Below are 12,702 nucleotides of genomic sequence, written 5' to 3' on the forward strand. Positions count from 1 at the left end.
CATTGCCAGTAGCCCCAACAGGATCGTGCATGTGCGTGCAGTGTGTCCACAGGTGTGGCCAGGTGTGTGTGCAGGCAGACCCTGGCCAGGGCTTTAGGGCCCCTGGCTGCTGCACCTGGTGGGGGGCCCAGGCCAGCTGACCCAAGCGCATCCCAGCATCCCTTGGAGAGGCCACACTGGGAGGTTAGGGGGACGCCACTGTATCCCAGAGTTGCATCCCGGGGTCAAAGGGCAGCACCTGGAGCACCCCCAGCAGAGGCGGAGCAGCAAGCAGGCAGGCTGCGAGTGGCACAGGTTTATTAAGGAGGGGTGACAGGCGAGGGGAGGTCTGCCTGCCAGCCCAGGGCCAAGGCGGGCAGAGGGAGGAGGCATGGCCAACAGGCAGGGGTAGGGCCCCAGTGCCCCTCTGGGCAGCATTTGCATAGTGACCAGCTGGTTGGCCTTGGCCTGAGCAAGGCCCACAGTTGGGGAGGGGGACGTGAAGGCATCGGTGGTCCCGCAAGACGAGGGAGGGACCCCTGGGCCCGGGGTGAGGCCAGCAAGGGAGCAGAGTAGACAGAACCAGCATCCGGGGCTTGGCAGGGAGCCCCCACAGGGAAGCCATGGGGTGCAGTAGAGGAGCATTCTGCAGGAAACCCACTCCATGGCCTCGGGCAGAAGCACCCAGGATGGGGGCTGTGGGCACAGGCCTCTGAGAGGCAGGCACGGGGCCTGTGTGGCTGACCCAGTGGCCTGTAGGGCTGAGGGCCCAGGCCGGAAGCTGGGGTCGCCAAGTGAGGTACTGGGGTCCCCCGACGGGCCAGCCCTGTGGGGTGCTGGCGGCCAGCCACCAGCCCAGGCTGGAGGGGACAGGTGGGGGGTCAAGGCTTGAGTGGTTTGTGACAAGAGCGACCCGGGTCCCAGGAGTGTCACCTGAAGACAAGGCCCCCGGGGTGGGGGAGGGGCACCAGATAATGCAGCACCTGCTTGAGGGGGACTGTGGGGGTTACCAGAGACTGAGTGTCAGGGTCCCTCTGTGTCCCCTGGGCCTGCGTAGTGTAAGGTGGGAACAGCAGGCAGGTGGGAGCCCCCAGGTACCCACCCCATGGCAGGAAAGGGACCCTAGCCCTCTCCTAGGTGCAGGCTGATAAACTCTTGCAAGCACCTGCGGTACTGCAGCTCGGTGGGGCTGCCGCCTGCCAAGGGGCCCGGCTGGCCCGGAGGTGCCTCAGCCTCTCGCATCTCCTCGGCCATGCGCGCCAGACGGAGCCTGTAGCAGTGTGCAGAATGAGACACCGGGCCCACCCAGCCCACCTGGCCACAACCCACCCTTCCCTGGGCCTCTGGCGCCCTCCAGCGCTCACAATGTGACAATGTCCGCATTGGCCGCCTGCACAGCGATGCTCAGAGGGTCCTGCTGATCGTGGTCCAGTGCGCGCTGGTCCGCACCCCGCTTCAGAAACAGGCACACGTGGCTGCGGACCGGGCAGGGGATGTCAGGGGTTGGACCCAGAGGGGGAGAGGTGTGGGGTCCGTAGCGGTGCACTCACCCGGTGCGGCCTAGGAGCGTGGCGTGGTGCAGGGGTGCGCGGCCGCGGCTGTCCCTTTGGTTCACGTCGGCCCCATTTTGCAGGAGGAACTCACACACGATCAAGGAGCCCTGTTGGGGCCACGTGGTCAGGTGGGGCTCCCCATGCACCCTACCCCAGCCCTGGGAGCCACGCACAGCTCACCCCCAGCACGGCCTGCACCAGCGGTGTTCTGCCCTCGTCCTCCGCGTCCGCCCAGTTGACCTCTGCCCCGTGGGCCAGTGCTGCAGCCAGCGCAGGGAGGTCACGTGTGCGGGCCGCACGGTTCGCCAGCAGCCCAGGGTGCAGCTCCCGCACATCGGCCAGGCCCCAGGCCTCAGCCTCGGCGTCCCCGTCTGCTTCGCCACTGGACTCCTCCGACCCTGCACCCTCTGTGGGGAGGGGGCCCATCAGAGGCTGCAGCCCTGGGGCTGGGTAGGAGCTGGCGGGATGAACAGGGGCACGTACCCTCCTCCGTGACGCTGTCCACCACCACAGAACCCGTGCCAAAGGCCAGGACATCACAGCTGCCGCCCAGGCCACTGTCACTGCTTAGACCTGTAGCAACAAAGAGAGGCTACTGCATATAGGGGTTCCAGCTCCTCCTGGGAGTCCTCGGGGAACCCCCATGGATGCCAGAGGGCCCCACTTGGGCCCCCAGCCCATTCCTGCCCACAGTGGACAGCATGCAGGCTGCAGGGTCCTGCATAAAGGTTGCACTGAGACCCCTCTCCACAAAGCAAGAGGCACCTGCATCCTCACTCCGCCATTCAGGCCCAGTTCCAGGGGCAGCAGAGGACAGCGGACAGCCTGCCCACACTTACTTCGCGGACCAGCCCCGCTGGCCCCCGTGTCGAAGTAGGAGAAGAGAGAGTCCAGCTCATCTGGGCAGAAGAGGGAATCCCGGCGGAACCTGCGCTCCAGCGTGCCAGCTGCGGGGATGGAGCACGGGCTCAGGCCGGGCACAGGCCTCCCTGCCCCAGCAGTATCCCCACAACCTCCCGGGTCCCTGGTCCCGCCCTCCCACCTGAGGACAGAGCAGCCATGGAGGGCAGGGCAGGCTCCTGCCGGACCCTGTGGCGAGTGGTCGGGGCGCGGGGCGAGCTGTGGGGGCGCAGCTGCTTCTGTGCCCGCCAGCGACGGGGGGCCTCCCGCACGGGGGCACTGGGTGGCTTCTGCAGAAACTTCTTCTCCACGTACTTGTCCTTGATCCAGGCTTCCTTGTCTTGCCTGGACCATGGGCAGGCGTGAGGTGGCGCTTGGCCCAGGCTCCCCCCGGCCAGGCTGGGCTGCGGGGGCTTACCTGGGGCTGCTGGCGGTAGGCTTCCTGCTGCCCAGGCATTCGCACCGGGCCTCGTAGATCCGATTCACAAGCCCATTCCCAAGCTCACACATTAGCTGGTGAAACACAGCCCATGGGGTCAGCCCTGGGCACTGCCCAGCCCCAACCCTGACCTCGCCAGGCCCCCACCTGCCCCCCAAACCTTAAGCAGCTCAGGCTCCCAGGAGTCCAGGGTCAGGGACCGCACTTTGGAGCAGTGGACACCCAGGCTCCTGGACAGCAAGGGCGAGGGATCAGCCGGGTGTGGGCCCGCCCAGGCCCGCCCCTCCCCAGAACGCCGCCCCACCTGTGGATGCCTGAGCACTCGATGCAGAGAAGCACACCCAGGTTAATGCTGGCCCAGCGCGGGTCTGGCTGCCCGCAGTCCCCACACTGGCCGTTGCCGGCCACCCCCTGCACGCGCTGCAGCACGCTCTCGCCCTTGGCACTGCGGTCCCGCGTGTCCGTGGCTGAGTCGATGCTGCTTGTGGATGGAGATGCAGTGCGGTCCAGCCTCTGGGAGACCAAGAGAGGTCACTCAGTGCTGCCCGGGGCTGCAGTCTCAACCTCCTCCTGGGCATCACTTCCCCTCAGCCAGGAGGGCCAGCATGAGCCTGCTGGAGCTGTGCACCGCACCGGCCCCTCATTCTACATGCACAAATGCAAGGCCCAGCAGGTGTCGTCACAGGGCCACACCTCACTGTAGCAACTGTCCGGGCTCTCACGGTAGGCCGAGGCGATGCTGGCTTGCACGGCTTGGACCCAGGCCTGGCGCAGCTTCTCTGAGTCGGCCTGCAGCATGCAGCTCCTGGGGGGAGGGGCTATCAGGCTGGGCGTGCAGGGGCTCCCCCCACCCCAGCCCAGGCCAGGCTTCCTCACTTGGCGGGTGACACCACCTCGAAGCAGAACCTCCGCTCGATGTCTTCACAGGGTTTCACGGAACACAGGCGGAGGTCATCCACCACCACGGTCAGTGCGTCCTGTGGGTGGCACCACAGTGCCCACACTCAGCGTGGCCCAGCCCCGGGAGGCCTGCATGGTACCCATGCAAGTATGTCCAGCTCACAGTGCCTGGCTAGAGCCACGCCTGACACACCCACCCCGCAGCCCAGAGCCACGCCCCAACACGTCCTCCCCACAGCCCAGGCAGGGAGGGTCTTGCCCACCTTGAGTTTTTTCTGGTAGACCAGCTGGCTGTTTTGGATGGAGAACCAGCGCCTGGATTGGGGGTAGGAGAGGGCAGTGAAGCCAGACTGGCTCATGACCAGGCACCTGCCCCGGCCTGCCCGGGAAGACTCCTCACCGGTTCCACGTCTTAAAAGCATTGCTTGCCCTCTTGAAGAGGTAGCCTTCCATGACCACACCACTGGGCGCATCCACGTCGAACTCCACCTTGGACTCCTCATAAGAGAAGTCCTGGGGACACAGCCAGCCCCAAGAGCCCCATCATGCCATTCTTGTCCCTGGCAGCCCTGACTCCTGCCCCGTCCTGTGCTCACAACTGGGCCTGCCTGCCCAAAACCCCATTCCTGCCCCTGTCCCACGTTCATAGCTGGGCCTGCCTGCCCCAGACCCCATTCCTGTCCCTGCCCCACGTTCACAGCTGGGCCTGCCTGCACCAGCCATGTCTCCAGTGTACCGACTGGGAGGAAGCTGTCCCTCCCACCCTGCTCCCGGGCAGCTGGGCCAGCTCCAAGTACCCAGCAGAGGGCCCCACAGCCCCGAGAGGCCTGTGTTGTGCCGCTGGGCAAGTGGGCCAGTGGAGGGGAGGCCCGGCCACCTGCTCTTCATGCTGGGGCGTTGGGAGACAGTTGCTGCCAATCACAAGGAGGGAAGTGGGGAGGAGGCGGGGCCTCTGGGAGGACGGCTGAGGGAGGTGTCCGTGGTGCTGAAGTGGCGAAGGTGGGCGGCAGGTCCAAAGCAGAGGCCTCACCCAGAGGCCCCCACCACCCGCCCCAAAGTGGACGCTCACTCACCTGCAGCAGTGTCTGAGGGGCCGTGCCAGCGCCAGTGGGAGGGAGGAGAGAGCCAGTGAGGAATGAGGGACCGCCCTGCCCGACCTAGGCTGGGCTCTCAGGCCCAGAATAGTCACTCCTCCCCCTGAAGCCCACTGATGAGTGCCCGGGGCTGGCTAGGAAAGCAGACACCCAGGCAGGAGCTGGGGGCCCCCAAGCTGTGGACAGGAACAGCCTGAGGCCCCTGCGCCACACTCCAGGCCACACAGGTGCCTGGGCAGGGCTGGGGCGTGGTGAGTGGAGCCACCCAGGGGTGGGGCTCACCCGCTGCTGGATGGCAGCATGCTTGCGCTCCATCTCACGCTTTTCCACGGCAGAATCGATCACCAGCTGGTCCAACTGTTGAGGGGGCAGCATTAGGAGCACCCTGGACCCCACCCTGAAACCCAGCCCAGCCCTCCCCAGGCCCACCTCAGAGGCCAGCTTCTTCATATAGGGGTCCAGCTGCTGCAAGAGGCTGTAGCCTTGGCGGAAGAAGCTGTGCTGCGCGTGCATGAAGGACAGCATCTGGGGGGACAGGACAGTGATGGGGACAGGACAGTGATGGGACAGGACAGTGATGGGGGACGGGACAGTGATGGGGGGACAGGACAGTGATGGGGACAGGACAGTGATGGGACAGGACAGTGATGGGGGACGGGACAGTGATGGGACAGGACAGTGATGGGAACAGGACAGTGATGGGACAGGACAGTGATGGGACGGGACACTGATGGGACGGGACAGTGATGGGAACAGGACAGTGATGGGGACAGGACAGTGATGGGACAGGACAGTGATGGGACAGGACAGTGATGGGGACAGGACAGTGATGGGACGGGACAGTGGTGGGACGGGACAGTGATGGGGACAGGACAGTGATGGGGACAGGACAGTGATGGGAACAGGACAGTGATGGGGACAGGACAGTGATGGGAACAGGACAGTGATGGGACGGGACAGTGATGGGGACAGGACAGTGATGGGGACAGGACAGTGATGGGACAGGACAGTGATGGGGACAGAACAGTGGTGGGACGGGACAGTGATGGGGACAGGACAGTGATGGGACAGGACAGTGATGGGAACAGGACAGTGATGGGGACAGGACAGTGATGGGGACAGGACAGTGATGGGGGACGGGACAGTGATGGGGACAGGACAGTGATGGGACAGGACAGTGATGGGACAGGACAGTGATGGGGACAGGACAGTGATGGGAACAGGACAGTGATGGGGACAGGACAGTGATGGGACGGGACAGTGATGGGGACAGGACAGTGATGGGACGGGACAGTGATGGGACGGGACAGTGATGGGGGGACAGGACAGTGATGGGACAGGACAGTGATGGGGAGACAGGACAGTGATGGGACAGGACAGTGATGGGACGGGACAGTGATGGGACAGGACAGTGATGGGACAGGACAGTGATGGGGGGACAGGACAGTGATGGGGACAGGACAGTGATGGGACAGGACAGTGATGGGACAGGACAGTGATGGGACGGAACAGTGATGGGACGGGACAGTGATGGAGGGACAGTACAGTGATGGGACAGGACAGTGATGGGGACAGGACAGTGATAGGACAGGACAGTGATGGGGACAGGACAGTGGTGGGACGGGACAGTGATGGGGACAGGACAGTGATGGGGACGGGACAGTGATGGGGACGGGACAGTGATGGAGGGACAGTACAGTGATGGGACGGGACAGTGATGGGGACAGGACAGTGATGGGGACAGGACAGTGATGGGACAGGACAGTGATGGGACGGGACAGTGATGGGGACAGAACAGTGATGGGACAGAACAGTGATGGGGACAGGACAGTGATGGGACAGTACAGTGATGGGACGGGACAGTGATGGGGACAGGACAGTGATGGAGACAGGACAGTGATGGAGGGATAGCAGATGGGGGGACAGCATCTGGGGAACAGTGTCTGGAGGACGCATCTGGGGGGCTCAGGTCAGCGGGGGACAGCGTCTGGGGATAGCATATGGGGGGATACTCTCTAGGGGGTTCAGGTCAGCTGGGGACAAAGTCTGTGGGGCTCAGGACTACAGGGGACAGTGTCTGGGGCACAGCATCTGGAGGACAGTGTCTGGGGGGACAGTGTCTGGAGGGGCAGTGTCTGGAGGGGCAGTGTCTTGAGGGACAGTGTCTGGGGGGCTCATGTCTGCCATTAGCACGCACAGAATCCAGGATCTCGAATTTCTTCTTGGCCTGTAGGACGTTGATCTGCCGAGGGAAAAACAGCCAGAAGGCTCAGGCCCAGGTCACCTGCCCTGGAGGCTCCTCCTCTGCCTCTGCCCCCGTCGGCATCCCCCTGGATATGCCTGGGCTCCCTTCCCCTGCCCACCTGCAGCACATAGTCCAGTGCCAGGTGACGGAAGCACTTCCGCGTGAGGGTAAGGGCACCTGTGGCCTCCTCCACCTCGTGGGGACGGTGCCGGGGGGCCTGGGCGTTCCTGGCCAGGGAGAGCTCCAGGTCCTCGCGCACCTTGTCAAACTGCTTCTTGGTGTCCTTGAACTTGCGCACATCCCTGGGGATCAGGGGTCCCAGATGTCCTCAGGCCTCCTGCCAGACCCTCCCACCCTGTGTGCCCCCCAGGTGAGCCCCGGGGCAGGACTCACTCTCGGACGAAGTTGTGCAGCTGTTGGCGCACAGACCTCTGGGCCTGGTCGAACAGGATCTGAGAACAAGGGTGGCTGCTGGACATGGTCTCCACCCCAGGGAGGACCAGCTGGCCAGACCAATACTACCCACAGGCTGCCTAGGAGCTACGCACACAGCTGCTTCCAGTGCCCAGAGCGTGGGTGTTGCTGGAGACCCAGGAGCTGTATTTCTCGGGCCTGACACCTGCCACGTGAGCCTGGGCCTAGTCTATCTCTGTCAACTCCAGAACTGAAGCCACCTCCAGTGGACAGCCCTGCTCGTGCTGGGGCCCCAGCCCGCCCCCAGCTCTGCCTCTAGAACTCCCATCCGCCCTGGCACTCACCACGTGATGGTTGGCCATCTCCTGCAGGCTGTCGCCAAACCGCTGCAGACACTCCTGAGGAGAGGCCAGAAGTCCTGCTGAGCCCATGCCTCCCCTGAGCCCCTCCGCGCGCCCACCCGAGGTCAGAGATAAGCCGGCCCTCACCGAGATGACCGCATCGCCCTGGCACTGCTGGGACAGGTCGCGGACACCGCTCACGAAGAGCCTGCTGGTGGCCACGTAGGCCTTGCCGGCCTCAATCATGCTGCTGCACAGCTTCACCAGCTGCGGGGAACCGGCAGAGGCAGTGAGGGCCACAGCCACGCAGAGGACGGGGTGCCCCGGGATTCAGCGCAGGCCAGCAGCCTCCAGGACACATCTGGTCGAGCTGGGAGGCTTGTGCTGCCCTCCTGGCCAGGCAGGACATTGGGCAGTGCCTGGCCGCTGCATGCCCAAGTCAGGAGACTGGCCAGAGGCCCTCCTTCCACCCCAACAGAAGGAGACTGTGAGGAGGAGGGCACAGGGTCGGGGCAGTTCCTGAGCTGGCACAGTTCCTGAGCTGGCACACACATTCTCACACCACACATGCATGCCCCCACAACACACCCGTGTCCACATGGCACACGAGTCCAGCTACTCAGTCACTCCGGGCAGGCTCCTCACCTTGTCCAATTTGGCTTCGATCTCAACCACGTCCGTTTCTACCTCATCAATGGTGGCCCTGGAACAAGCCGGGCAGGTGGAGCCAGCAGCAGCTCTGACTGGAGCTTCCCTGCCAGGTCCAGCTGACAGGGGCTCCTGGCACCACCAGTGCCCCAACAGGAAGCCACATCGGCCACCACCCCCGCCTGGGCTCTGCTGGGCCCTGGCGACAACAGCAGGTGCGGGGACTGTGGCCAGGGCTCTGAGTCCATCCTGTCTTTCCACTGGACCTATTGGACCGTGGACTGCCCACCGTAGCCCTGACCTGCTGGCCTGTGCTCTCGGCAAGCAGCCCGAGGCTATCGACTCTGTATGGTGGCCAGCCCAGACGAGCCCACTCCCTCCAGCCTCACAGTGCAGCTGCCGCGAAGCCAGGCAGGGAGGGGTTAACACATGACATCAGTGAGAGAATCCCCGGAAGGCGAGTGGCAGCTGGATGGGGCACGTGATAGCCCCCCAAACACACATTCTCTCTGTGTCTTCTGAGGAGCAGGAAGTTGGGCCCCAAAGGCAGCATCCGACAGCCTAGGGGCGAGCTCAGCTGGCCAGCTGGGCCCACCTGGCTGCCCAGGGATGCGTCCACAGAGCTTGCAGGCGGGCCACCCCCAGCTGCCCAGGACTGAGGGGGCGGGGCCTGGGTCACGTGGAGCACAGCCTGCGTGGCCTAATTCTTCAGAGCTGGGGCCGAGGCCAGCTCAGGCTTTCGGGGGGCCTAGAGGGGTCCCCAGGACTCTTGAGCACGAGGGCATGGGGTCCTGGCTCAGCCTCACGCATCCCAGCACAGACTGGGGATGGGGGATCCAGCCTTGCCCACAGCCTAGACAGGATGTGCCAAGGTCTTTCCAGGTGGCTCAGGCCCTGACCCACCCCCTCCCCCTGTCCCAAGGGTCCCCCTTCAGGCCCTGACCCTGAGAGACGCCTGTCCCCTAATCTGGCTCTCTCCCCAAGGGTCCCAGCTCAGGCCCTGACCTGTCCTCCGCCCTGAGGGTGCCAGCTCAGGCCCTGACCCATCCCTGCCCCCTGAGGGTCGCAGCTCAGGCCCTGACCTGTCCTTAGCCCTGAGAGTCCCAGCTTAGGCCCTGACCGTCCCTCCCCTATGAGGGTCCCGGTTCAGGCCCTGACTGTCCCTTCCCTATGAGGGTCCCAGCTCAGGCCCTGACCATCCCTCCCCTATGAGGGTCCCAGCTCCCCCATCTTGACTTAACAAAGGGCACAGTGGAGCGGCCCCTGGAGCCCTGCCCCCTGGGCAGGTGACCAATGTGCTCACCGGCACTGGTGGCGGCTCCTCAGCCTGGGAGTCCTCGCTGTCCCCTTCCTGCTGTCCCCACAGGGCTTTCCCCAAGCCTTGGGGACAGGGAGGGGGAGGCTGGCCCCTCCACCAAAGCTGTGACTCAGCGCCGGAGCTCCACCCAGGGAGGGGCACCCCCTTCCCAGCTCCCAGGCACCCCACCTCCAGCATCCTGTGACCACAGGCTGGGTACTCCTTCCCAGGGCTGGGGGGACCCCAGGTTCTGCATGCCCCACTCCCACTGAGAAGCTAGAGTGACCAAGAGCCCCTCTAACCACAGCCCTAGCCTAAAGCCCAGCACCAGGTTGCTGTGGCCCCTGGGCACGGCACAGGGGTAGGACCCTGCGGTGGGCAGGCTCTGGCACCCCCACAGCACAGGGTGGAGGCCGGGTGTCCAGCCAGGAGGCCCTGCCCAGGGCGGGGTCCACCCTCACCCCCCAACCCCGGGCGCCCCGCGACGCAGCTGTCAGGCCGCGGGCCGGGCACACACGTGTCCGGGAGCCCACCGTGGCCCGGGCAGAGGTGCACGCCCAGGACCCGGCCCCACCCCCGGGAGCCGGGGAGCCGGGAGGGCGCGGCAGACCCCGGCCGGGCGGACGTCCACCCGGGAGGCTCGTCTTTGTTCCGGCCCCTCGGGCCCGGGGGCGGGGCGCGCCCGGCTTTGTCCGGGACCCGATCCCCGCGGCCCGCGGGCGGCGCACCTGAAGCGCGGCGAATCCTTGATGCACTCCTCGAACTCCACCGTCATGGCTGCGGCGGCCGCGGCTCCCGCCCCGAGGCCCGCGGCGCGAGCGAGCGGGATCCCCGGCCGGCCCGGACCGCCGCCCCGCCCCGCCTGTCACCGCCAGGGAGCGTCGCCCAAGTGCGCGCCGCGCGGCCGCGCCCGCCCGCCGCCCTGCCGGCCGGGCCGCGGGCGGCACTTTGCCCCGCTCCCTCGGCAGGCCCCGCCCACGGTGCGTGCGCGCTCCGGGCCACGTGCGGCGCTGCCACGGCCATGGGCTCGGCCGCGGGCGGGCGGGCGCGCTACCTCGTATACTTCCAGTACGTGGGCACCCACTTCAAGTAGGTGCGGGCGGGTGGGCTGCCTCGTGCACTCCCAGTACGTGGGCACCCACTTCAAGTAGGTGCGGGTGGGCTATCTCGTGTCCTCTCAGTATGTGGGCACTGCCTCAAGCGGGTGCCAGGCAGGAGGGTGGCTGGATGCAGTAGCCTCCACCCGCTTACTCTCCTCTTTCCGCAGTGGGGTCGCAGCTGTGAGGGGCACCCAGCGCGCTGTTGGCGTACAAAACTACCTGGAGGTGAGCCTGCGGGGGGGGGGGGTGGTTAGGGAGCCCCCAAGCCCAGGGACCACCAGCCTGTCCTCGCTGTCTCCCTGCAGGAGGCCGCAGGGCGGCTGAAATGCCTGGCACCTGTCAGGTTCACCATTTCCAGCCGCACCGATGCCGGGGTCCATGCCCTCAGTAACACAGCGCACGTGGACCTTGAGCGTGGCCCAGGCCAGCCAGCCTTCTCCCCGGAAGTCCTGGTCCAGGCCCTCAACACCCACCTGCGGCACCCGGCCATCAGGTGAGCCCGTGGTGGCAGTGGCAGTGGCGGCAGGGACATGCCCAGATCTCTTGGGTCTGAGCCACCCCTGCCACCTCAGGGTCCTGCAGGCTTTTCGAGTGTCCAGCGACTTCCACGCCCGCCATCATGCCACAGCCAGGACCTACGTGTACCGGCTGGCCACTGGCTGCTCCCAGGCAGAGGAGCTCAGCGTGTTTGAACGACACCTGTGTTGGCCTCTTCGGGCACAGTAAGTGTGAACGGTCGGTGGGCCCACCTGGCTGCACTCCCGCCCCCACCCTGACCGCTGGCCTGGCTCTCTGCAGCAGCCTGGACCTGCCGGCCATGCAGGAGGCAGCTCAGCACCTGCTCGGGACTCACGACTTCAGTGCCTTCCAGTCGGTGGGCAGCCCATCCAGCAGCCCTGTGCGCACAATGAGACGCGTGGCTGTGGCCCCCAGTCCCAGCAGCCCCTTGCTGCTCCCGGAGGAGAGCAGGTAAGCTCCTGCAGGGCCCATGTCCCCGCTGCAGCGGCCACATGCTGCTCTGTGGGCCCTTGCCCTGGTGGGGGTCTCACTGGACTTCTGGTTCACACGCAGCCCAGTGGTGTGAACCAAGGCAGGCTGTACCTCCCGCTGGTTGGCCCCAGGTGGACGTGCCCTGCTCTCATGACAGGAAGCTACAGTTCTGGAGCCTGGAGTTTGAGAGCCAGTCCTTCCTGTACCGGCAGGTGAGTGCCCCCTCCCCGGGCCTCTGGGGCGGACTAGGGCTCCATGCCAGCGTGGGCTTTGGCTCGCAGGTACGGAGGATGACAGCTGTGCTGGTAGCTGTGGGACTGGGCACCCTGACGCCTGCCCAAGTGAAGGAAATTCTGGAGAGCCGGGACCCGCTGGGCAAATACCAGGCCCGTGTGGTCCCAGCTCACGGCTTGTTTCTGAAGTCAGTGCACTATGGAGGCCTTGAAGACTCAGGTGAGGCCCACCATTCCCACAGCCCTCCATGATCATGGCATGTGTGCCCTGTGGCCTGGGGGACAGTGACCCAAGCCAGGCGGCTTCTTGTAGGAGCTGCAGGTGACCCTGGACACGCTCAAGGCCTGGCCACTGCTCCTGGAAGTACGTGAGGTGTGCCCACCACCCTGGACGCCCGGCACCCAGATGTGGGTGAACAGGAAACAGCTAAGCTTCAGTTGTTGGTTTTACTGAAAATGTGAGGCACCACCCCAAGATGGTGCCCGGGGTGAATAAAAACAAGGCCAGGAGGCTCTGAGGCTGGACTTCCTCTTTAGCCACAAACACCGAGGTCCGTGTCTTCCCAGTT

At 65.4% G+C, this 12,702-nt stretch overlaps 2 protein-coding genes across 3 annotated transcripts; one reads left to right on the forward strand and one right to left on the reverse strand.

Annotated features, from left to right (window-relative positions):
• Positions 1-280: 280 nt before the first annotated feature.
• On the reverse strand, positions 281-10,614 carry ACAP3 (ArfGAP with coiled-coil, ankyrin repeat and PH domains 3). Its single transcript, XM_040987753.1, has 24 exons — positions 10,539-10,614; positions 8,511-8,568; positions 8,013-8,132; positions 7,869-7,922; positions 7,504-7,562; positions 7,229-7,412; positions 7,063-7,107; positions 5,295-5,390; positions 5,148-5,222; positions 4,845-4,856; positions 4,172-4,284; positions 4,035-4,086; positions 3,748-3,848; positions 3,565-3,676; positions 3,176-3,384; positions 3,032-3,101; positions 2,851-2,945; positions 2,575-2,777; positions 2,372-2,479; positions 2,016-2,105; positions 1,713-1,939; positions 1,530-1,639; positions 1,344-1,454; positions 281-1,249 (listed from the first exon to the last, which is right to left on the reverse strand). Exons 1-24 carry the CDS (start codon positions 10,583-10,585, stop codon positions 1,102-1,104), a joined length of 2,499 nt encoding a protein of 832 aa, XP_040843687.1. The 5' UTR covers positions 10,586-10,614; the 3' UTR covers positions 281-1,101.
• A 216-nt stretch (positions 10,615-10,830) lies between these two features.
• PUSL1 (pseudouridine synthase like 1) lies at positions 10,831-12,651 on the forward strand. Of its 2 annotated transcripts, XM_040987757.1 has the most exons (8): positions 10,831-10,899; positions 11,078-11,135; positions 11,216-11,403; positions 11,483-11,632; positions 11,709-11,879; positions 12,058-12,112; positions 12,182-12,353; positions 12,447-12,651. In XM_040987757.1, the coding sequence occupies exons 1-8, from the start codon at positions 10,832-10,834 to the stop codon at positions 12,503-12,505; spliced, it is 921 nt and encodes a 306-aa protein (XP_040843691.1). In that variant the 5' UTR covers position 10,831; the 3' UTR covers positions 12,506-12,651. The 2 variants fall into 2 exon arrangements, with proteins under 2 accessions (XP_040843691.1, XP_040843690.1); XM_040987756.1 differs by having other exon boundaries at positions 12,058-12,353.
• Positions 12,652-12,702: the final 51 nt, after the last annotated feature.

Source organism: Ochotona curzoniae, unplaced genomic scaffold, assembly GCF_017591425.1.
Source record: "Ochotona curzoniae isolate NIBS_2020 unplaced genomic scaffold, NIBS_Ocur_1.0 contig_4792, whole genome shotgun sequence".
Taxonomy (NCBI): Eukaryota; Metazoa; Chordata; class Mammalia; order Lagomorpha; family Ochotonidae; genus Ochotona; species Ochotona curzoniae.